Below are 25,817 nucleotides of genomic sequence, written 5' to 3' on the forward strand. Positions count from 1 at the left end.
GTGTACATCCCCTTGATTCTATTTATCGTGATGATATTATCTTGTTTTTATCCGTCTGTCTCCCCCGATTAGGCTGCGAGCCCGTCACTGGGCAGGGATGGTCTCTATCTGCTGCCGAATTGTCCATTCCAAGCGCTTAGTACAGTGCTCTGCACGCAGTAAGCACTCAATAAACACCACTGGTTCATTCATTCAATCAATCATATTTATTGAGTGCTTACTGAGTGCAGAGCGCTGTACTAAGCGCCTGGAAAGTACAATTCAGTACCAAAAAGAGTCGATCCCCGCCCACAACGGGCTCACAGTCGAGAAGGGGGGAGACAAACAACAAAACAAGTAAGCAGGCATCAATAGCATAACTATAAATAAATAGAACTATAGATTATAGATAATCAAGCGCTTAGTACAGTGCTCTGTACATAGTAAGCGCTCAATAAATACTATTGGAAGGATGAATGAATCAAATCATGCAAACAGGCATTAATATAGATAGAATTATAGATATGTACATATATATACGTTGTGGGGCGGGGAGAGAAGGTAGAGCAAAGGGAGTCGGGGTGATGGGGGCAGAGGGGGAGCTGAGGAAAAGGGGGGCTTAGCCTGGTTGATTGACAATAATAATAATAATAATGTTGGCATTTGTTAAGTGCTTTCTTTGTGCAGAGCACTGTTCTAAGCGCTGGGGTAGATACAGGGTAATCAAGTTTTCGCACGTGGGGCTCACAGTCTTCATGCCCATTTTACAGATGAGGGAACTGAGGCCCAGAGAGGTGAAGTGACTGGCCCACAGTCATACAGCTAAGTGGCGGAGGCGGGATTCGAACCCATTACCTCTGACCGACCGACCAGCTTCCAGGCTGGGTCTTCGTGACCCGAAATCGTCTGTGTGTGTGTCTGTGTGCCATTTGACCCTCCTGCCTGCTCCCCTCCCCTGCCCCCGTGCAGCCCCCGGCTCGGGCCTCAGAGGACGTGGGTTCCAATCCCGAGCCCGCCGCTTGTCTGCTGTGTGACCTCGGGCCAGTCCCTTCACTTCTCTGGGCCTGTTGCCCCCTCTGCGAAAAGTGGATGAAGACTGGGACAACCTGATGACCCTGCACAGTGAGGGCTCAATCACTGCCACCGCTCGTGGCTGGGTGACAGTGGGCAAATCACTTCACTTCTCTGTGCCTCAGTTACCTCCTCTGTAAAATGGGGGTTAAGACTGTGAGACAACCTGATTCCCCAGCGCTTAATAATAATAATAATGATGATAATGTTGGTATTTGTTAAACGCTTACTATGTGCAGAGCACTGTTCTAAGCGCTGGGGGAGATACAGGGTCATCAGGCTGTCCCACGTGAGGCTCACAGTCTTAATGCCCATTTTACAGATGAGGGAACTGAGGCACCGAGAAGCGAAGTGACTTGCCCACAGTCACACAGCTTAGAGCAGTGCTCGGCACATAGTAAGCGCTTAACAAATACCAACATTATTCTCAATGAATGAAGGAGTGAGGGCTCCAGCGTTTAGCACGGTGCTGGGCACATCGTCAGCGGTTAACACATACCATGGTAATAATGTTGGTATTTGTTAAGCGCTTACTCTGTGCAGAGCACTGTTCTAAGCGCTGGGGGGAGATACAGGGTCATCAGGTCGTTCCCCGTGAGGCTCACAGTTAATCCCCATTTTACAGATGAGGTCACTGAGGCACAGAGAAGCGAAGTGACTTGCCCACAGTGACACAGCTTAGAGCAGTGCTCTGCACAGAGTAAGCGCTGAACAAATGCCAACATTATTCTCAATGAATGAGCTCCAGCGTTTAGCACGGTGCTGGGCACACTGTCGGCGGTTAACACATACCGTGGTGATGACGATGGGTAGCGAAGCAGGGCAGGGGAGGCCCGCGGAGGCCCGACCTGAGCCGCTCCTCCGCGAAGGCCTCCGGGGCTGCAGGGCACTGGGCGGAGGGATGGGGAGGGGCTTGGACCAGGCCCGCAGGAGGGGCGGTATAAAGGGGCGGCCCCCGCCGGCTCCCGCTCCTCGCCGGGCACAGACCCGTCCGTCGTCTCTGCCCTCGGACCATGGCACCTGTCGGGGGCAAAAAGGCCAAGAAGGTAAGTCCTGGGAGGGAGAAGGAGGAGCCGCGGGGCTCGGTGGCAAGAGCCCGGGCTGGGGAGGGAGAGGTCAGGGGTTCCAATCCCGGCTCTGCCCCCATTGTGGGCAGGTCGAGTCACTTCTCTGGGCCTCAGTTCCCTCCTCGGTAAAATGGGGATGAAGACTGGGAGCCCCAGGTGGGACCACTTCAGTACCTTGTATCTCACCCAGCGCTTAGAACAGTGCTCGGCACGTAGGAAGCGCCTAACAAATACCAACATTAGAGAGAGGCGGCGTGGTTCAGTTGAAAGAGCCCGGGCTTGGGAGGCAGAGGTCAGGGGTTCGAATCCCGGCTCTGCCACATGGCAGCTGGGTGACTGTGGGCAAGTCACTTCACTTCCCTGGGCCTCAGTTCCCTCCTCGGTAAAATGGGGATGAAGACTGGGAGCCCCACGTGGGACCACCTGATGACCCTGTATCTACCCCAGTGCTTAGAACAGTGCTCTGCACATAGTAAGCGCTTAACAAATACCAACATTATTATTATTATAAGGGGGGGGTGTGGCAGCTCCTCCTAGGCCTTGGATCCCCCTGCCTCCCGCCCCCCTCCCGGGAGGGTCCCCAGCTGGCCTTGGGAGTCAGGGGACCCGGGTTCCAATCCCGCCTCCGCCGCTAGTCTGCTCTGTGACCTTGGGCAAGCCGCTTCACTTCTCTGGTCCTCAGTGACCTTATCTGGAAAATGGGGATGGAGACTGGGACCCCCAAGGGGGACAACCTCATCACCTTCTATCCTCCCCCACCAGTGCTTAGAACGGTGCTGGGCACATAGTAAGTGCTGAACAACTACAATAATAATCATGATAATAATAAGTACTAATGCTGGCTCTTCCATTTTGCTGTGTAACCTTGGGCGAGTCCCTTCCCTGAGCCTCAGTTACCTAGTCTGTAAAATGGGGATTAATAACAATAATAATGTTGGTATTTGTTAAGCGCTTACTAGGTGCCGAGCACTGTTCTAAGCGCTGGGGCAGATACAGGGGAACCAGGTTGTCCCACGTGGGGCTCACACACTTTTAATCCCCATTTTACAGATGAAGGAACTGAGGCACAGAGAAGTGAAGTGACTTGCCCACAGTCACACAGCTGACAAGTGGCAGAGCCGGGAGTCAAACTCATGACCTCTGACTCCGAAGCCCAGGCTCTTTCCAATGAGCCACGCTGCTTCTCAGATTAAGACTGGGAGCCCCAAGTGGGACAACCTGATTACCTGGTATCTACCCCCACGCTTAGAACAGTGCTTGGTACATAGTAAGTGCTTAACAAATACCGTTATTAATACTATTATTATTCCATCCGGGCGGGGCCAGGGGCAGAAGGGAGACGCACAGGCCTGAGTTCTAATCCGAGCTCCGTTACTCGTCCGCTCTGCGATCCTGGGCAAGTCATTTCGCTTCCCTGGGCCCCAGCTTCCTAAACTGAAAAATGGGGGTTCAATCCCTGTTCTCCCTCCTACTTAGGCAGTGAGTCTCATGGGGGACGGGGACTGTGTCCAACTGGATTATCTTCTCCTCCAGGATTTAGCACAGTGCTTGGCACATACTAAATTCATTCACTCGTTCAATCGTATTTACTGAGCACTTATTGTGTGCTAGAGCACTGTACTAAGCACTTGAAATGTACAATTCGGCAACTGATACAGACAATCCCTGCCCAACAATGGGCTCCCACAGATGGCATTTTCATTAGTGCTGTGGCCCAGACAGAAGTAGGGGCAGTGACAGGGTGCTCTGCTCCCAGCCTGCTTATAATGATGGTATTTAAGTGCTTCCTATGTGTCAGGCACTGTACTAAGCGCTGGGGTGAGTAAAGGAAATGGGTTGGACACAGTCCCTGTCCCACAGAGGGCTCACAGTCTTATTCCCCATTTTCCAGATGAGGTAACTGAGGCCCAGAAAAGTGAAGTCACTTGCCTAAGGTCACACAGCAGACAGTGATTCTCTTTGTCTATGATGCTATTCATCTATTTTGATGGTATTGAGGCCTGTCTACTTGTTTTGTTGTCTCCCCCTTTTAGACTGTGAGCCCGTTGTTGGGCAGGGATTGTCTCCATCTGCTGCCCAATTGGACATTCCCAGCTCTTATTCCAGTGCCCTGCACACTGCAAGTGCTCAATAAATATGATTGAATGAATGAAGTGGCAGAGCCAGGATTAGAACCCATGACCTTCTGAGTCCCAGGCCTGTGCTCTAGCCACTAGGCCATGTTGGACTTGGCTTTGGAGCCATAGCCCAAATTCTGCACTGCCAGATCTCACTACATGATTTTTACCCTTCCCCAAAGAGGCTTGACATTCCCTGAACGTCCAGGAGAAGAATTAATACATTGGTTCCCAGGGACTGTGTAGTTCATTTCTGTAACATAGAAAAATATCACCCAGGATAACTGCCCACGTTTACTTACCAATTCCATCCTACAGTCTCTATCTCTTGTCACAAGGAAATCAGTTTCTTCAGAGAATGGGATAGTCACGGGCTTTTGCACATCCCGAGTTGTAATTCCACCAAAATTTTTGCTCATCTGGGGACTACTTCTGAATGACTTTTAAGGATGGCGGAATCCCTGATTTTTCTCCTAATCACTGAGCTGAAGCAGCGCCTCTTGGAAATAATACACGTGCCCAAGTATTCCCACCCGGGTGACTCTGGGGGCTTCTTTCCCGCTTCCTTTGCAGGGGATTCTAGAACGGTTGAATGGGGGCGAGGTGGTGATTGGAGATGGAGGGTTTGTCTTTGCCCTGGAGAAGAGGGGGTATGTGAAAGCTGGACCCTGGACCCCGGAAGCGGCTGTAGAACACCCGGAAGCTGGTGAGTTTCATTAATGGGAATAAAATTAGACTGAAAGCTCTTGGAGAGCAGGGAATTGCATCCTTTACTTCTTTTGTTTCTCCTTCAAGAGCTCAGTACAGTGCTCTAATAATAATGATGGTATTTGTTAAGCGCTTACGATGCTCCAGGCATTGTACTAAGCAATCAAGTTGGACAGTCCCCGTCCCACGTGGGGCTCGCGTGCACACAGTAAGCGCTCAATAAATACCTTGATGGATTACTAGGTACATGAGTGCTCAATAAATGCTGTTGAGGATGATAATGAAGAATTTTCAGACTGGGGCTAGGAAAGAAGTCCCTGATAATAAACACGTAGGAAATATTTCTCAGCAAGGCTAGTGGGAAAAGCACAGAAATGGGAGTAGGGGACCTGGGTTCTAATCCCAGTGCTGTTACTTGTCTGCTGGGTAACCTTGGGCAAGTCACTTCACTTCTCTGAGCCTCAGTTTCCTCATCTGTTCTATTTTCCCCCCATGGAGCTTAGTCTGTGAGCCCCATGTGCGACATGGACTGTGTCCAACGTAATTATCTTACATTTACTTCAACATTTAGAACAGTACCTGATACAGAGTAAGTGCTTAACAAATGCCATTAATAGAAATCCCTGTCCCACATTAATCCCCATTTTACAGATGCGGTAACTGAGGCACAGATGAGTTGAGTGACTTGTCCAAGGTCACACAGCAGGCAAGTGGCAAATCAGAATTAGAACCCAGGTCCTCTGACTCCCAGATCCATGCTCTTTTCACTAGGCCACACTGCTTCTCAGATGCTGAGTGTCTGATCTGATTGTAGTGTATTTACCTCTGTGCTTAGGGCAGTTCTTGTCACATAGCAAGCCCTTAACAACTGTTATTATTAGTTTTACCCTGTTTGAAATTTGAACAATATTTACAAGCCTAGGTAAGGCGCTACAATTCACATTTGCAAAATTCAACCGCTGTAATGAGTGGGAAAGATTGAAGTGATTTTCCATAGTAGGATTTGAATCATCTGCTAATAAAAGCTGGGGAAGCAGCATGACCTAGTGGATAGAGCACGGGCCTGGGAATCAGAAGAACCTGAGTTCTAGTTCTGGCTGCACCACTTATTTGTTGTGTGGCCTTGGGTAAGTCACTTCACTTCTCTGTGCTTCAGCTACCTCATCTGTAAAATGGGGATTAAAACTGTAAGCCCCATGTGGGACAGAGACTGTGTCCAACCTGATTAACTTGTATCCACTTCAGTATCTGCCACATAGTAAACACTCCACAAATACCATTTAAAAAAAAAAGGAATTAGAGGCAAGAAGGATTAGCAAGAATGGGCCTTGGGCCACGTTTGAGTGGGATTTGGAAGTTCAAGGTTGATTTGCTTGCCACTGCCCACTCCTGATTCACCCTATCTGCAAGGCCGGCTTCAGACAAGCAGGAAAGTCAGCTGCTTCAGGGCGGGTCGTCACAAGGGAGGCAGAGGAATTGAAAATTTGCCCGAGTCCAGCCTCTCTCCCCTTTGGCTCCTGCTGCTGAGTCCCATAGCTTGAAACTGGCACCCCTATCTTCAGACATCTACAGATTCTGCCTTGGAAAACAGATATTTTTCCCCCATGGCAATTCCATCATGTAATAATGATAATAATGATGGTATTTGTTAAGCGCTTACTATGTGCCAAGCACTTTTCTAAGCACTGGGGTAGATACAAGGTCATCAGGTTGTCCCACGTGGGGCTCAAAGTCTTAATCCCCATTTTACAGATGAGGTCACTGAGGCACAGAGAAGTGAAGTGGCTTGCCAAAGGTCACACAGCAGACAAGTGGCAGAGCCGGGATATGTATGATGCCGAATAACATACATCTGCTTTTAGCCCCCTTTAGCTAGGCTATTACAGAGACAACACGTGGAATTTGCACTGTTAACCCTTAGCATAATGGAAATTTTATATTAAAGACCATTTGAACCAATTTAACAAGCAAGGATGAACAAATAAATCCCATTTTTGATACATTCAATCCGTAATATTCAGCAATTAAATCTGTACTTTGTGGGCAGCCATCCCCTTATTAGACTCCTTAAGATCAATGGTTGACAAAGTTTCTCAACCTAACCCTATTTTAGTTGACTTCTTAAAATTCATTTAAGGAGAGGAAAACTCCAGATTCAATTATCATTCCAATGTTAGTACTGCCTTTACCAACAATATTCCTTTACACCAAATTTTAATATTTCAGTTTATCAAAAATTATAAAAAGGTCCACATGTCTTCCATACATTCTCTTTTCATGTCTGCTGGTCTAGAGATCTGCAAAGCGCTCTGATTCAAGATATGTACAACTTAATGAGATCTGGGTTAGTAGATTTTTTAGAAATGGCTTTGGTGTAAAAAAATTTCATTTCAATCTCACAGTTCGTCAGCTTCACCGAGAGTTCCTCAGATCTGGATCAAATGTTATGCAGACTTTCACCTTTTATGCAAGTGAGGACAAGTTGGAGAATAGAGGAAATTATGTTGCGCAGAAAATATCTGTAAGTAAAATTTCACAGAATCCCCATACTTGACCCCATCCAGTGATTGAAGCGATGGTTGCTGGGTGAGGGGAGGGAGAACTGATGGAAAGAGGGAAGGAAAAACCTTTTTAGGAAAATCACGTAAGCAGTCCAAAAGGCATCCAGTCAGTCAATTGTATTTAGTGAGCACTAAATTTCTTAATGGGTTTGTGGACGTTCACCTGGTTGATCTTTCCAGATATTTAAAAGAAGGTAAAACCTCGACAAATACGGCCTAAAATTAGAACCTAATTATACTGAGCGGTAACAAATATATAGCTGAAATTCTGTCCAAGTCACGGGGCTAGCTTCGGGTATAATAAATATTGGTTATAACAAGATTTGGGGAAAATGTATACGTCTCCCACTAAGTTACGTTTTAGAGTGACTCTGCCTAGGATGGAAGGTCCCTGAATGTACAAGTCCTTGTCCTTTGGGAGTTGTCTGTCCCGCCTTGACTACTGCATCAGCCTCCTTGCTCACCAGGCCTTGCTTCATTCTGCTCCCCAGATCATATTTGTAAAAAAAAAAAAAGTTCAGTCCACATCTTCCCTATTCCTCAAAAACCTCCATTGCACCCCTGCGCTCAACAGAAACTCCTTATCATCGACTTTAAAGCCCTCAATCAGCTCATCCCTTCCTACAATCTAACGTACAATTCTCTCCTTTATCACCAGTCTACTCTCCGTACCTCGATCCCGTCTATCTCGCCACCGACCCCTTGCCCACATCCTCTCTCTAGCCTGGAACTCCTTCCTCCTTCATTTCTGCCAGGCGACCACTCTCCACATCTTCAAAGCCCTCCTGAAATCACATCTCCTCCAAGAGGCCTTCCCTGACTAAGCCCTCACCCTGCCCTCCCCTCTGGGTGGCCTATGCCCTTGAATCTGTATCTCTAAAGCACTTGATATTCACCCCCCACCATTTAGAGTCTTATTCTCTCCCATTTCTCATCTGTATAATTTATTTTGACCATTTTCTCGCACTCTAACTTGTGAGTTTCTTATGGGCAGGGCTAGGGTCTACCAACTCTATATTGTATTGCACGCTCCCAAGCACTGGCTACAGTGCTCTGCACCCGGTGAGCACTCAGTAAACACCATGCCCCACATCGTTACGCAAGGCAACGAGAGGGGAGAGACCAGAGGGGAGTAGTAATGAGGCAGCATTCATTGAATCATATTTATTGAGCGCCTACTGTGTGCAGAGCACTGTACTGTACTAAACTCTTTCTCTGTGGGACTTTTATTGCCAGGAACCAGAGGGAGGCCCTTTTAACACACACCTGTCCATCCTGTCCAGAGTTTAAAACATGCTAAACCCATGTGTGATCATGATAATCGGAATCTCTGGGAGAGAAACATCATTCATGCACCAGAACCCATGAGCTCCTCTTCCCTCATTCGTTCATTCATTTATTCAGTCGTATTTATTGAGCACTTACTGTGTGCACTGTATACTAAGTGCTTGGAAAGCACAATTCAGCAATAGAGACAGTCCCTGCCCACACTGGGTTGGGTAACAGTATTTATGATAATAGAGTGAGGTGGCTAAGACATTACTGTGGGAGCCCCTCCAGCTAACGCCAGGATTATCTTCTCTAACCAAAAACCGCAAGTAAGAGATTGTATTGTACTCTCCCATTCCGTCGTATTTATTGAGCGCTTACTAAGCCCTTGGGAGAGTACAGTGTAACAAACACACAAATTCCCTGCACACAACGACCTTACAGGGTACTTACTACACAGTAAGTGCTCAGAAAATACCATTGATTGTGTTAAAATGGGGATTGGAAATTACAACAGATGATGACAGGAACCCCAGTTCCACTATTTCTGCAAAAGAAAATTAACAATAAGGAGTCTTACTCTCTCGTGCTGAGGGCACCTCCAGCCACTCTCGGGTAGATGCAGAGAACAAGTTCCTTCCACTCTCCCCTTAGTCCCTCTTGTCCCTTACATAAGGAATTTATGTCCATATCTGTAATTTACTTTAATGTCTGCCTCCCACTCTAGACTTTAAGCTCGTTGTGGGCAGGGAATATGTCTGTTTATGGTTGTACTGTACTCTCCCAAGTGCTTAGTCCAGTATTCCTCACAGAGTAAGCGCTCAATAAATACGACTGACTGACTGACACCTCCTCCAAGTACCACTCAGTGGCTCCTTTGAGGTGTCAGAAAAGGAGCACAGCAACGACCCTGCAGATAAAATTCTGTAGTGGGGGTAAGGGGATGAGGAGAGGAGCCTAAACGAGGTACCTACCTCCCTTCCCCTATCTGTGCTCCATACGTTCATTCATCCAATCCTATTTATTGAGTGCTTACTGTGTGCTGAGCACTGTACTAAGTGCTTGGAAACTGCTTTGTCTCCAGTTCAGGCCACTTGGCTGCCGGAGAAACGTGTCTCCACTTTAGAAGCAGGTTTATAACTTCAGGGCCTTTAGGATATCATTAACACACTTTGAATCCATTCATTCATTCAGTAGTATTTATTGAGCGCTCACTATTGTACTAAGTGCTTGGAATGTACAGTTCGGCAAAAGATAGAGACAATCCCTGCCCATTGACAGGCTTACAGTCTAATCGGGGGAGACAGATGGACAAAAACAGGACAACTTAATCATAATAAATAGAATCAAGGGGATGTACAACTCATTAACAAAATAAATAGGGTAATAAAATAAATAGGGTAATAAAAATATATACAAATGAGCATGGTGCTGAGGGGAGGGGAAGGGGGAGGAGCAGAGGGAAAGGGGGGAAAGGGGAGCAGAGAGGGAGCAGAGGGAGCAGGTGAATGGAAATTTCCTTGTTAATTAAACTGCTTCCTCAAGTTAGCAATTTACAGTACATTCAACTCTTCAGTGAGTAGCTTTTCTTGAAATTAACGCACCACTGTAAAAGGGGCAGAACTTCATGAAAAGCCAGATACCTTCTGAAAAGGGAAGTAGCCCACGTGCCTGTGTTCTCAAATTTCAGGGGCAGAAGGTGAATGAAGCTGCCTGTGACATTGCCCGGCAAGTGGCTGATGAAGGAGACGCCTTGGTAGCTGGAGGCGTCAGTCAGACCCCATCCTACCTCAGTTGCAAGAGTGAAACTGAAGTGAAAAAAATTTTTCGGCAGCAGCTAGAGGTCTTCACCAAAAAAAATGTGGACTTCTTGATTGCAGAGGTAAATTCAATAATTCCAAGAATTTGACTTCCATCGAGTTTAGCCTGCGCACTCCTTTAAGATGCTTAGGACTCTTATCTGCTCTTGGGCCTAGGAACTCAACCTGGCAGAGGTTTCCTTGAAAATTCAATTTTAGTGGATGAATTTCTTATGGGAGGTCAGCATCCTCTGCCTTTATTTGTGGCCTCATATAGTGGAGATTTGGCGCGTGCTGATTTAAACATTCAGAGGACTTTTTTCACCCTTGTGCTTGGATTTCTCCTTTGCAGTTGGATTTGCTATCTTTATTAATAATTGTGGTATTTAAGTGCTAACTCTGTCGGCAGAGAGCCATTCACACCCTCTCACCCTGCTCTCCCGGGCCCACTGGTCCTGACTATGAGACTTCTCACAGGGGGAAAGGGGTCAGTCTGTGGAAAAGAGTAAGCAAGGATGGGGTGGGGGTTCTCCTATTTTTTTTCCAGGGAAACTTCTCGAAGGAAAGCCGCTAAAACTCTGCTAAACTGAATCTCTTTCAGTATTTTGAGCACGTCGAAGAAGCCGTGTGGGCAGTTGAAGCTTTAAAGGAGTCTGGGAAGCCGGTGGCGGCTACCATGTGCATCGGTCCGGAGGGAGATCTGCACGGAATTCCGCCCGGAGAATGTGCTGTCCGGCTGGTCAAGGCTGGTGAGGGGCTAATCCATTACTCATTTTAGCAGACGATTACGTTCCCTCATCGCTCACGAATGGCATCCAGCAATAAAGCAGAATATTGTTTTTCTATCTACGAGGAAATTCCATCAAGTTTATATTGTCTCCTTAAAAAAATTAGTAATGTAATAATAATGTCGGTATTTAGGTGCTTACTATGTGCCAAACACTGTTCTAAGCACTGGGGGTAGATCCAAGGTAATCAGATTGTCCCACGTGGGGCTCAACAGTCTTCATCCCCATTTTACAGATGAGGCAACTGAGGCACAGAGGAGTTAGCGGTTTGCTCAAGGTCACACAGCAGACAAGTGACGGGACCGGGATTAGAACCCACATCCTCTAACTCGCAAGCCTGTGCTCTTTCCACTAAGCCACGCTGCTTCTTTATACTCAGTGATGTCCAAGAAAAGTTGTTAAAAAGACATTACTAACCATTAGGAAAAAAAGCTCTACGTTGGAGGCCTGGTACATCATTATTATTCTTATTGTTTATATCATGTTCTGGTGTTAGGCACATACTATATGTCAACTGCTGTTCTAAGTGCTGGGGGAGATACAAGTTAATCAGACTGGACCCAGTCCCTATCCCACCTGAGGCTCCCAATCTAAGCAGCAGGGAGCACAGGCACTGAATCTTCATTTTACAGTTGAGGAAACTGAGGTACAGAGAAATTAAGTGACTTGCCAAAGGCCACATAGCAGACAGATCTGGGATTAGAACTCAGGTCATCTGGCTCTTAGGCCCATGCTCTTTCCACTGCTCCATACTGCTCCTCTGTGCTAAAAGTCATAGAAATCCAAAAATGTTTTGGGGCTTTTTTTTTAGAATAACAAACATTAATGAGGAAAAGTCTCTTTCCTCATTTATGACAAGCTGGTCCAAGATAAAGAGATTTTCCTTTCCATTCTTCATTGCTCACTATTTACTGCACTATACTCATAAAACAAATGAATGTTAAACCCAAGGTAACCAAACCTGACTACACTTGTACTGACTGGTTTGCAAGCAGCATCCTATGACATATAAACCTATCAGCCAACTCTATTACTTATGTATATAGTTATACCTCTTCCACATGTGTCAATTCAACTGTATATTATTCAGTTATTTATATTGACTAGTCCTCCCTCATTAGTGTAAACTCTTTGTTGAAAAGGATTATTTTATCTTTCGTTCTGTACTTCCCAAGAATCTAGCACAGTGTACTTGCTTCCAGTGGGTGCTCAACAATAATAATAATAATAATCGTGGTATTAGGTAAGTGCTTACTATGTGCCAGGCCGGGTCTTAAGTGCTGGGATAGATACAAAATCAGGATATAGTCCCTGCCCACATAGGGCTCCCAGTCTTAATCCCCATTTTACAGATGAAGAAACTGAGGGACAGAGAAGTGAAGTGACTTGGTTAAGGCCACACAGCAGACATGTGGTGGAGCCGGGATTAGAACCCAGGTCTTCTGACTCCCAGGCCTTTGCTCTTTCCACTAGGCCACGCTGCTTCCCAATAAATCCTACTGTTACTACTTCTATTTTAACAATAATACTTGTGGTATTTAAGCACTTACTATGTGCCAAGCACTGTACAAAATGCTGAGGTAGATAACAGGTAATAAAGTCGGACACAATTCCTGCCCGACATAAAGCTTGCAGTCTAAGAGGAGGGAAAATGGGTATTGAATCTCCATTTTAGAGATTAAGAAATGGAGGCCCAGATAAGTTAAGTGACTTGCACAAAGTCTCATAGCAGGCAATAATTATGGTACTTGTTAGGCGCTTATTAGGTGCCAAGCACGATGCTGAGACTGGGGTAGATAAAGGATAATCAGCGTGGACAGAGTCCCTGTCCCGGATGGGGCTCATAGTTTAGGAGAGACTAGTAATTAATCTCCATTTTACAGATGAGGGAAGTTAACTGACTTGCCCAAGATCACACAGCAGGCAACTGGAAGGGCTGGGATTAGAACCCAGGTCATCTGACTCCCATGTCTGTGCACTTTCCAGTAGACCACGTGGCTTCTCTTTAAACCCCCCCCCAAATGTTTCATTAATATCTGCACCTCGTTTAAAAATAGCCCCTATTTATTTCTTGATCCACTATAAAAGTTGACAGTGAGGGAGCCAGCTGCTGTGGGACTGTGAAAATGGACTTTTCCAAAGATGTCGTTGCCTTAATCTCATTTTTCAGAGACTTTCTCAAAGAGAAGATAGTCCTGCTGATTGGTGTAATTTATCCCAGCACATCGATCTGGGGCTCAGTCATTTCCTTCCAAATCATTTCAGCGAGGAATACTATCCTCTAAACTGTAAACTCTTAATGTTGTACTCTCCCAAGCGCTCTGTACGGTACTCTGCACGCAGAAAGCGCTCGATAAATATGACTGATCTCTAATAAAGAATCTCGCGGAGGATAAGCTCAACCCAATGAAAATATTCTTCAATTTGTTCTTTCAGGAGCTTCTATTGTGGGCGTGAACTGCCATTTTGATCCTACGACTAGCCTGAAAACCGTGAAGCTTATGAAAGAGGGGTTGGAGAGAGCAAAATTGAAAGCTCACCTGATGGCCCAGCCACTGGCTTACCACACTCCTGACTGTGGCAAACAGGGCTTTATTGACCTCCCAGAGTTTCCTTTTGGTAAGTTGTGACTCTCCCCCTTCACCTGTGATAGAGCTATAGTGACCATCTGTTGCCAACTTGTACATTCCAAGCGCTTAGTACAGTGCTCTGCACATAGTAAGCGCTCAATAAATACTATTAAATGAATGAACCATCGATGAGAGAGGGTAGGCAGGGCAACTCCTCAGCCCAGCCCTCTTTCCCTAAGGCCCTTTCCATGTTTTTTTTTTCCCGCATGCTCTTTTTTAAGCATTTACTATGTGCCAGGCGCTGTTCTAAGCGTTGGGGTAGAAGATTCAAAGTAATCTGGTTGGACACGGTCCCCGTCCCACAAGGGGCTCATGATTTTAAACCCCATTTTACAGATGAGGGAACTGAAGCCCAGACAGGTGAAGCGACTTGCCCAAGGTCATACAAGAGTCGGGATTAGAATCCAGGTCCTTCTGAGTCCTAGGCCCGTGCTCTACTCCACTAGACCACGCTGCTCCTCTGATAGCAGCAAAAGGTATCTCTGCCGTGGTCCAGGCTGACCAGGAGGGGAGGGACTGAGGGGCCGACAAGTGTCAGACCACCACGGGGGACTTTTCTGAACATCCGGGCGAAAGGTGAAATTGAGGCAGAATAATTTCATTTCAGGCCTGGAACCCAGAGTCACCACCCGGTGGGACATCCAGAAATACGCCCGCGAGGCCTACGAGCTGGGCGTGAGGTACATCGGCGGCTGCTGTGGGTTTGAGCCCTACCACGTGCGAGCCATCGCCGAGGAGCTGGCCCCGGAGCGGGGGTTTCTGCCGCCGGCGTCCGACAAGCACGGGAGCTGGGGCAGCGGCCTGGACATGCACACCAAACCCTGGATTAGGGCCAGGTGGGCGCATTTCACTTCGACTCCAAGAGGCCTTACCAGACTGAGCTCCCCTTCTCCCTCTACGCCCTCTACCACCACCCCCCTTCACCTCTCCGCAGCTTAACCCTCTTTTCCCCCCATTTCCCTCTGCTCCTCCCCCTCTCCCTTGCCATCCCCTCAGCACTGTACTCGTCTGCTCGACTGTATATATTTTCATTACCCTATTTATTTTGTTAATTTTGTTAATGAAATGTACATCACCTTGATTCTATTTAGTTGCCATTGTTTTTACGAGATATTCTTCCCCTCGACTCTATTTATTGCCATCGTTCTTGTCTGTCCGTCTCCCCCGATTAGACCGTAAGCCCGTCAAACGGCAGGGACCGTCTCTATCTGTTGCCGACTTGTTCATTCCAAGCGCTTAGTACAGTGCTCTGCACATAGTAAGCGCTCAATAAATACTACTGAATGAATGAATGACTCCCACGTCGGGCCGCTGCGGAGCCCGTGGCACGGATGGTGCGGTGTGGCCGCTAGAAATTCCCCAACTGGCGCCCTGTATCAGTCGATCGTATTTATTGAGCGCTTTCTGTGTGCAGAGCACTGTACTAAGAGCTTGGGAGAATACAATATAACAGAGTGGGTAGATACGTTCCCTGCCCACAATGAGCTTCCAGCCTGTGAGTTTGGGAGGCCACGGAGCAACCGTAAGGATGAAACTTTCTCACAGCGGTGCTGGTATTCACCACGGCATCCTTATGAGGTGAACACTGTAGAGGACACTGAAGTTATAAAATGCTATATAGAGAGTAGGCGCTTGAATCGAATTGGGTGAAATCCCACTCTCAAATTTTCTAGCGGTGCTATGAATCCATTGGATGCTCAAAAACTGTGACTGAATGGAGTTGGTTAAAGTAATGACAATGATAAATAAATGGGGTATTTGTTAAGTGCTTACTATGTGCCAAACTCTGTTCTAGATAATCAGGTCCTACATGGGGCTCAAATTCAAAGAAGGAGGGAGAACAGGTATTGATTCCTCATTGTGCAGATAAGGGAACTGAGGCGCAGAGAACTTCTCGTCTGCAAAATGCGGTTTCGATACCTGTTTTCCCCTGTACTTCGACTGTGGGACCTGATTATCTTCTATTTATGATTATCTTCTATTTACCCCAGCAGCTTAGTACAGTGTTTGACACACAGTGAGCACTTAACGAATACCACAAATATTATTATCATTATTATTGTTAATATTATTATTATCATCAGAATGAACTTGCCTAATCTAAGAATCTGGCCTTTAAAACAGAACACTATCTGAAACATTGAATGTGAACTGTAACCTTGTTATGGGCAGGGAACGTATTCATTCATTCCATAGTATTTATTGAGCGCTTACTATGTGCAGAGCACTGTACTGAGCGCTTGGATTGTACAAATCGGTAACAGATACAGTCCCTGCAATTTGATAGACTTACAGTCTAATCGGGGGAGAGTATCTGTAACGTAACAGTTACGTATCTGTTACTCCCGTTGTATAGTACTCCCAGGCGCGTAGCACAGTGTTCTGCACCCAGTAAGCACTCAATAAATACCACTGATCGACTGATGGAATAACCTTTCGCCATGAACGACCTTCATCCTTCTCTTACAGGGCGAGGAAGGAGTATTGGCAGAATCTGCCGCTCGCTTCAGGCAGACCGTACTGTCCTTCAATGTCTCGGCCAGATGCCTGGGGCGTGACCAAAGGGACCGCTGAGCTGATGCAGCAGAAAGAAGCAACCACTGACCAACAGCTGAAGGACCTCTTTCAGAAACAGAGGTTCAAGTCGGGAGTAGTTTAACCATGACCTTGATGTTTACTGGAGCTCATCTGTCAGGGCTTGATTCATTTTGCCCTTTAAGAAAGGTGGGGACCTGTGAAAGCACAATGCTCCTGTTAATTAAGTAACGTACCACTTGTCTCTCTGAGGTCGCAGGTTTCCTCTAAATGTAATCTTTAACGATACGCAGACCCAGAAAATAAAACCTTTTTCAGACATGTACTTATTAGAGGGTCTGTGGTTGCCGCATTGATTCAGCCTCAGTCAGTCGGATAAAAATATGGAAAGAGCACTGAACCATTCACTTGGAAAGACAGTGGAGGTAAAAGTCGCAGTCCCTGTCCTCAAACAGCTTACAATCTTGTGGGGGAGACAGACACATAGAATTATTTACAACTGGGAGGGGGGCCAAAAAGAGATACAACTGATTACACCAAAATCACGGAGAGATAAATCAATCAGTGGTATTTGAGTGCTTACTTGAGTACAATACAACAGAATTGGTAGACAATTCTGTCCAATCAGAATTAATATTAAGCTTAATATTGTCCAAATCAAGTTTACAGTCTAGAGATGAGTAAGTACTTAATAGTAGTTGGTCGTAGGCAAGCCGTGGGCATTAGCAGGCAAATACCACGGGCTAGGTTTGGTCTTGCACTCTAGAGCCGTTTTGGAGATGAGACAGAGAGAGTTTTGAAGCCTTGGTGTACCCCCAGTCAGGATTTGGGCTGTGCCAGACCCCTGTGTTATGAAGTGATCCAGGCCACACCCAGTTGCAGTGGATTTAAGCATCTTAAATCTCTGTCTCCACTGAGGAATTTCCCTTAATGTTCATCCTTTATACTCTCTTTCCCAATGCTATGGCTGGAATCCCATGAGTCACTTGTTTAGGCCCTCAAAAAGCTGCTAGGGGATCTTAAAAAAAAATGTTTATTTTCCCAGTAAGTATCCTGAATCGCCACAGACCAAGTCGATCAGAGCGCAAGAAGGTACTTTTAAAATGTGGTGTCGCAGAATGTAACAATGAAGGATTGGTAATCCTACGGGGGAGACGCTCGTCCTTTAGACTGTAAAGTCGGTTGCGGGCAGGAAAAGTGTCTGTTACACTGTTATACTGGACTCTCCCAAGCACTTAGTATAGTGCTCTGCACACGGTAAGCGCTCAATAAATACAACTGAGTGATTGAACACAGCTGACTGTCTCTCTTGAGGACTTACTATCAGCTCTATGAGATATATTTGGAGGAAAGCTTTCGAGGAGGAAACACCACTTCTACTAGGATTCTATCAGGACAACTCTAATACTTAAACACATTTTTTTTAATGATACTCGTTTAGTACTTACTATGCACCAGGAACTGTACTGAGCACAGGGGTATTTTATGAGATGTTCTTCCCCTTGACGCTGTTTAGTGCCATTGTTCTTGTCCGTCCGTCTCCCCCGATTAGACTGTAAGCCCGTCAAACGGCAGGGACTGTCTCTATCTGTTGCCGACTTGTTCATCCCAAGCGCTTAGTACAGTGCTCTGCACATAGTAAGCGCTCAATAAATACTATTGAATGAATGAATGAATGAAATTAACCAGGCTGGCAGTCCCTGTCCCACATGGGGCTCACAGTCTTAATCCTCATTTTAGAGTGAAGCAAAGTGACTTCCCCAAGGTCACCCAGCCGACAAGTGGCGGAGCTGGGATTAGAACCCAGATCCTTCTGACTTCCAGGCCGGGCTCCATCCACTAGGCCACGCTGCTTCTCGACGCTTATTTAATGTCAGCGGAGTCTGAGCTGGGCGCACTAAACAAATGCTAGGAAGCCACACAGTCCCAGAGACTCAAAGAGCTAACCACAGAGCATAGTGAGAAAGACGAGGGGAGCCAAACAGTCGTAGTAGAAATAATAATGTTGGTATTTGTTAAGCGCTTACTATGTGCAGAGCACTGTTCTAAGCGCTGGGAGAGATACAGGGTAATCAGGTTGTCCCACGTGAGGCTCACAGTTAATCCCCCTTTTACATATGAGGTAACTGAGGCACAGAGAAGTTAAGTGACTTGCCCACAGTCACACGGCTGACAAGTGGCAGAGCCGGCATTCGAACTCATGACCTCTGACTCCCAAGCCCGTGCTCTTTCCACTGAGCCACGCTGATGTTGATGGTACTTATTGAACACCTACTGAATACAATGCACTGTACTAAGCACCTGAGAAAGTACACCAGAAACATAAGACACATTCCAAGCCCACAGGGAGGTTTCCCAGTAAGAAGGGAGGCAGACCTGGAAAATATTTACAAATAGCGGGAGCAATAGGAAGAATAAAGGATTAGAAAGGGAGTTGAACACATGTGCCAGGATGAACTATCAGAATAAATTACATTTACAATTAAGTATGCATATTTACATGCTTGATGAGGATGGGTCTAAAATACATACATAAATCTGAGACTGAGAGAATTGAATTAGAGATGAAGGGCACAGAGAAATTCAGGGAAAGTTTTGCCTTTTGCCAACCCCCATCTTTTCACTCCCCTTCAGTTTTTGCCCCCCTCCTTAACTTTCATTTCCTCCTTCCTCTTTTGCTTTTCTTTCTGCTTTGCAGACTTGGCTCCATTTTTTAATCAGTTAATGATGATACTCCTTAAGCGCTTACTATGTGCCGAGCGCTGTATTTAGCAACGGGGTAGATTCAAAGTAATCAGGTTGGACACAGTCCCTTTCCTACATGGGGCTCGCAGTCTAAGTAGGAGGGAGAACAGGCACTGAGTGTCTATTTTAAAGATGAGGAAACTGAGGCATAGAGCAGTTAAATGGTGAAATGACTTGCCCAAAGTCACACCGCAGGCAAATGGAAGCAGCGTGGTTTAGTGGATAGAGCATGGGTCTGGGAGTCAAAGGACCCAGGTTCTAATCCAGGCTCTGCCACATGCCTGCTGTGTGGTCTTGAGCAAGTCACTTAACTTCTCTGTGCCTCAGTTAAGTCATCTATAATAATAATAATAAAGTCGGTATTTGTTAAGCGCTTACTATGTGCAGAGCACTGTTCTAAGCGCTGGGGTAGATACAAGGTAATCAGGTTGTCCCACGTGAGGCTCACAGTTAATCCCCATTTTACAGATGAGGTAAGTGAGTCACAGAGAAGTTAAGTGACTTGCCCACAGACACACAGCTGACAAGTGGCAGAGCTGAGATTCGAACCCATGACCTCTGACTCCCAAGCCCGGGCTCTTTCAACTGAGCCTTGCTGCTTCTCTATAAAATGGGGGGGGGGGGGGGAGTGTGAGCCCTATGTGTGTCCAACCTGATTAATTCGTGTCTACCCCAGTGCTTAGAACAGTGCTTGGCACATAGGAAGTGCTAAACAAGCATCATGATGATAAATGGCAGAGCCAGGTTTGGAACCCAACTCAGGCCTGTGCTCTTTCTACTAGGTCATGCTGGTTTTGGTCCTCTTCTGTTCTCTTCCTCACTTCCATTTTTCTCCACCCCAGAGATTTCACCCTGCAGATTGACCCAGAGGCAGAAGCAGTGCTTCCTGGAGGCTGGTGCTCAGATGATCCCCGCCTCGCTAGGATCTCAGAATTTAGGAGCTTAGAAGCACTGTGGCCTAGTGGATAGAGCACGGGCCTGGAAGTCAGAGGATCTGGGTTTTAAGCCCAGCTCTAATGCTTGTCTGCTGGATGACTTTGGGCAAGTCACTTCACTTTTCTGTGCCTCAGTCACCTCATCTGTAAAATGGGGATTAAGACTTTGAGCCCCACGTGGAACAACTTGATCACCTTGTATCCTCTCCAGCACTTAGACAGTGCTTTGCACATAGTAAGCGCTTAACAAATGTCATCATCATCATCATCATCATCATTATTATTTTTGTCTGCTGGATCACCTTGGGCAAATCACCTAACTTCTTGGTGCTTCACTCACCTCATCTGTAAAATGGGGATTAAGGCTGTGAGCCCCACGTGGGACATAAACTGTGACCAAGCTAATTAGCTTATATCTACTCCACGCTTAATAGAGTGCCTGGAACATAGTAGCGCTTAACAAATGCCATAAAAAATGGTTAAAGCTTTCCAAAGATTGTGACTTTGCCGCTGCAAGTAGTCGAGTAAGTCGAGGATGTCAGAGATAGGGCCAAGGCCCAGGAGGGAGAAGAAGTGGAAGAAACAGGGTCACTCTTAAAGCTCGGAGATTGGGGGCCTTGATTATAGAGATTATTCATAAAGGATTCGTTGGAATGAAGTGAGTCCTAGAGGTAGAATTTATAGCAAGACTTTGAAGGTGTAGACATAGTTTTGGGAGAAGAAGAGGGAAAGAGGGTATTCCAGGGTGGGGAACACGTCAACTGCAATCGGGGAGGGGAACAGAAAGCAGGTTTGCTTGGCTGCAGAGGAGAGAGAAAATCCTAACGGAGACAGTGACACGGTCAGTTTGGCCAAGGAGAGAAAATTAGTACAGGGTTGTAAACCCCACAGTTGAGGGTTTTAAGGACCGCTCCTAAGAAGAGGAGTCCCATGATCACGAGGACACTTTAAAACTGATTCTCGTTAAGGGAAGACAGTCTAGAGGAGAAAGAGGCTGATGTCTGTGTCCGTCACGGAAGCTGGAGAGTGTTCTGTATATGTGGGGTAGTTACAGTCTGGACTAGGGTTGTGGGTTTAAGAATGAAGAGGAAGTGGTTCATCTGAACACTGACCTAGTGCCCTAGATTTTATGCTCTAAGGAGGGAGGCCGAAATATGAGACTTTTACGAATAGTGGAAGCCGTACGAGAAACAAGCATCAGACAAGAAGATGGAATGACTATGGATGAACTTTCAGAATGAGGCTGACTAGATAATTGAACGTAGAACTAAATATATATATATATATACATATATATATATGTGTGCGTGTTAGGGGTGACAGTTGGGGGGTTTGACATCAGACAGGGAAGGCTGGCTGGAGGAGGTGGAAATTTAAGGAAACCTCATAGATCAAGAGGGCTGAGGGCTGATAGACCATAGAAAAGAATAGTAAAGGCTCAATAAATGTCTGTGGATGATGACCTTTACTATATAGGTATACCCCACTAAACAAAGATATGGATGTATGGTGAATTGCTGTGTCATTGGGTCCGTTTTCTCATTGATTTGCAAGAGAAGCAGTGTGCCTCAATGGAAAGAGCATGGGCTTGGGAGTCAGAGGTCATGAATTCTAATTCCGGCTCCAACCCTTGTCAGCTGTGTGACTTTGGGCCACTCACTTAACTTCTCTGGGCCTCAGTTACCTCATTTGTAAAATGGGCACTAAGACTGTGAGCTTCACGTAGGACAACCTGATAACCTTGTACCTACCCCAGCGCTTAGAACGGTATTTAGCAAATACCATCATCATCATCATTATTATTAATTGGGGATCCTTTACAAAATCCCTTTACATGCTACCTTCCGTTACTTTAAAGATCACTAAACTATGGCTTGCTCTTTGCTACGGTGATTCAAAGCACAAACTCACACTATATGAGAGTTGTAGTATGATTATGAATTTTAACAGAAACTTGCTTTGCTGACTGTGGTAGTGGGTTTTCAGACTGTCCAATTTAGATTAAACAACAGCCTCCCTCTTGTCTCCCTAAACGACCTTTGTGACAGATCGGATCCTTCTGAACACCTTTTCACACCTTGAACTTCTCTCTCAAACAGAGGAGCAGCATGGCCTAGCACTGGCTCGGGAGTCAACGGACCTGGGTTCTTGTCTGCTGTGTGATGCTGGGCAAGTCACTTCACTTCTCTGGGCCTCAGTTACCTCCCTCATCTGTAAAATGTGGATTAAAGCTGAGCCCTATGTGGGAGAGGAACTGTGTCCAACCTCATTTGCTTGTATCTGCCCCAGAGCTTTGTACAGTGCCTGATACATAGTAAGCACTTAACTACCATATTAAAAAAACACCCATAAAAAGTGACTTCTTCTATTTATAAAGTCATCCGTTTTCTTTAAAATGGATGCCAAACCTTAATCCCCCAAATCTCAGCTTGTGGTAGAGAAACCACGTCTTTATCTGTTCTGGCATCTTGTATTAATGCATTGGATTGTGGCGATGTCAAACAACGATGGTTCAATTCCAGGTTTTCTGGACTGTGGGTGGCGAGTACCTTGAGTAAGGTATCAAACCACACCGGATGTATTTCCAGCTCTGAAATATTCCAGAGTGGCTATAACGTGGGCTATGCCTATATTTAATCCGATCCATTTTCCTTTTCACGTTCAGTAGGGCGGTAGTAAAAGTGCCTTTTGAGGAGTAGAGAAGAGAATGGCTGCTACTGCTCATCTGCCGTGTGACTCTGGGCAGGTCACTTAACATCTCTGGCCTCAGTTCCCTCATCTGTAAAATGGGGATAAAGACCGTGAGCCCCGCGTGGGACAGGGACTGCACCCAATCTGATAAGATTGTAACTATCACAGCGCTTTGTACAGCGCCTGGCAAATAGTAAACGCTTTATAAATACCATATATCATTCTGGATCTCCCTCGTGGCTAGTGTGGCTAGCTGTTGGGCTTTTAGAGGGAACAGTTCTGTTTCCAGCTGGTGTTCCTCCTATCCGGTTTAGATACAGAACCGAGTGCCTTTAAGGTCTGCTATTACAATAATAATAATTAGTAATGATGGTATTTGTTGAGCACTTACTATGTGCCAGGCACTGTACTAAGCTCTGGGGTGGATACAAACAAATCAGGTTGGACACATTTCCTTGTCCCACTTGGGCCTCACGGTCTCAATCCCCATTTTACAGATGAGGTAACTGAGGCCCAGAGAAGTAAAGTGATTTTGCCCAAGACCACACAGGAGACAAGCGGCATGGCTTGGTGGATAGAGCATGGGCCTGGGAGTTGGAAGGTCACGGGTTCTAATCCCAGCTCTGCCATCCATCTGCTGTGTGACCTTGGGCAAAATCACTTTACTTCTCTGTGCCTCAGTTCCTCATCTGTAAAATGGGGATTGAGACTGTAAGCCCCACACGGGACAGGGACTGTTTCCAACTCGATCTGCTTGTATCACCCCAGCACTTAGTTCAGTGCCTGGCACATAGTAAGCGCTGAAGAAATATTACAATTATTATTATGACCTTCTGACTGCCAGGCCCGAGCTCTACTTACTACGCCCCGCTGCTTCTCTCTTGCTACTTTCCAGTGCCAGCCTCCTTTGCGTTGACTTCTATCACTGCAGTCTGCAGCTCCGAAGTGTTCACAGGGGACGCAGGAGGGACACAACGGCCCGGGAACGAGTCAGGGGGACAGGAGGGGATAAGGGAGTCCCTCAGAGAAATACTCCAGGAGCAGGGAGGCTCAGACCGACTCCCGCAAAATCTTCTGCGTAACTTCACTCCATTTCCCCACATGCGTGCAGGGACTCTTGCCATGGCATATCCATCTGGCTGCCTGGCATCCAACGGGCTGTCAGTGCCTCTCCTCTCCATCGGCTCTAGACTTGGCCGGAGAGGAGGGAAACAGACGTCCACCTTGGCCCAGGCTGTAAGACTGCCAAGGCTCAGAAGCAAGTGGAGCTATTCCCACACTGAAAACCGACTGTCACCGACCCTGCGACCATCGGACGGCTTCCCAAACAATTTCCTCTCCCTACATTTTGTCCTCCACAGGCCAGCTAAAATCTGGATTAATGTTGCCTCCTAGTGGTATGTTTGATCGTTTTGAAAGATAAAAGTTGAAACAAGTTGGGAATTTTGCCCAGGATTCCATTAATTATTGTAAATGCAATAGATTCTTTTTTCCGATTTCATTGTAAGGCTAGATTCCAATTCATATTTTTACTCATAAGGATATGTTTAGTTTAAAACACGCTTTGGCTGAAAGGGGCATTATCGCTTTCGACGACAACAATCCGGCTTCATGCCATCAGAAAATTTCGTTTTTTGTCGTTTCAAAATCTATTCCCTTAAAGCCTTACTCAGAGCTTTCAAAAGCTTTACAGAATTATGGAAAGCTTTCTAAGCACTTCTTGCTTCTTTGCTTCCCGCCTTTCAGACCAGAAATTGTCCGTTCAGAACAGTATTCATTCAGTAGAATTTATTGAGTGCTTACTATGTGCAGGGCACTGTACTAAGCGCTTGGAATGTACAGTTCGGCAACAGATAGAGACAATCCCTGCCCATTGACAGGCTCACAGTTTAATTGGGGGAGCCAGACGGACAAAAACAAGACAACTTAATCGCAATAAATAGAATCAAGGGGATGTACACCTCATTAACAAAATAAATAGGGTAATAAAAATAAAGACAAATGAGCACAGTGCTGAGGGGAGGGGAAGGGAGAGGGGGAGGAGCAGAGGGAAAGGGGGGGAAGGGGGCTAAGCTGAGGGGAGGTGAAGGGGGGCAGAGAGAGAGCAGAGGGAAAAGGGGAAGCTCAGTCTGGGAAGGCCTCTTGGAGGAGGTGAGCTCTCAGTAGGAACAGTATATCCGCTATGGTATTTTCAATCACGTACAAATACAGGGTAGAATTCCTGCACCGGTTTTTCACCCTGCATACACCGCAATGACTAAATTCCTGGCTCCATCCTTCGCTGAGCTTTCTGTTTTAAGCTAGATGGTCTTCATAGCTATTATCTAGCAGGAATTTCAAATGCTATATTTCCAAGGTCAAAGCTATTATTACCTTTCGGGCAAATGAAAGCTTTTAGAATTCTGCCTTAGGTGCCTCTCCAGGAATGATCAGAATAAATCCAGGTTCTCCTATTATGCAGTGGTTGCATTCTTGCGAAATTTAACACTGAGGAAAACTCCTACTGTAATAGTCATCCTAACGCCACATCCACAGGCCCACAGGAATACTCGCAGGCAGCTTCATCGATAACGCGACAATTTGAAGCCAGGCAGGCTCGCGCTGTAGGCATAAATTTTCCTAACTCCCTAATCACGTTTTATCCGAAATGCATATGTTCAGGCAGACCAGCAAGGACTAGGAAATGAGAAATCCTGTAGTACAGAGATAAGGAGCTTCCTCATTCTATAGGGACCATTTTCTCTTTGGAATGGGCAAAATCTTCAACTAAAGCTGAAACACCTTCACTTCTGACAACAGAAAAGATGGAGAACATTGAAAGCTTCTAAAGTTTACCTGCTGTGGAGTTGAATTTCATCAATCAAATTCAGCGCTTAGAACAGTGCCTGGCACATAGGAAGCGCTTAACGAATACCATCATTA

The 25,817-nt window shown here is 46.2% G+C and overlaps 1 protein-coding gene across 1 annotated transcript; it reads left to right on the top strand.

The window, feature by feature from the left end:
- Positions 1-1,994: 1,994 nt before the first annotated feature.
- LOC100088080 (betaine--homocysteine S-methyltransferase 1) lies at positions 1,995-16,853 on the top strand. Its single transcript, XM_029071533.2, has 8 exons — positions 1,995-2,096; positions 4,808-4,940; positions 7,345-7,463; positions 10,463-10,654; positions 11,173-11,320; positions 13,796-13,978; positions 14,597-14,825; positions 16,459-16,853. Exons 1-8 carry the CDS (start codon positions 2,064-2,066, stop codon positions 16,646-16,648), a joined length of 1,227 nt encoding a protein of 408 aa, XP_028927366.1. The 5' UTR covers positions 1,995-2,063; the 3' UTR covers positions 16,649-16,853.
- Positions 16,854-25,817: the final 8,964 nt, after the last annotated feature.

Source organism: Ornithorhynchus anatinus, chromosome 1, assembly GCF_004115215.2.
Source record: "Ornithorhynchus anatinus isolate Pmale09 chromosome 1, mOrnAna1.pri.v4, whole genome shotgun sequence".
NCBI lineage: Eukaryota > Metazoa > Chordata > Mammalia > Monotremata > Ornithorhynchidae > Ornithorhynchus > Ornithorhynchus anatinus.

Excerpts from the sequence above, each read along its gene's own strand:
- LOC100088080 (XM_029071533.2), top strand. The coding sequence starts at position 2,064 with ATGGCACCTGTCGGGGGCAAAAAGGCCAAGAAG. Across the intron at positions 7,464-10,462 it reads ATGTTGCGCAGAAAATATCT|GGGCAGAAGGTGAATGAAGC; the intron begins GTAAGTAAAATT and ends CTCAAATTTCAG. Across the intron at positions 14,826-16,458 it reads AAACCCTGGATTAGGGCCAG|GGCGAGGAAGGAGTATTGGC; the intron begins GTGGGCGCATTT and ends CTTCTCTTACAG.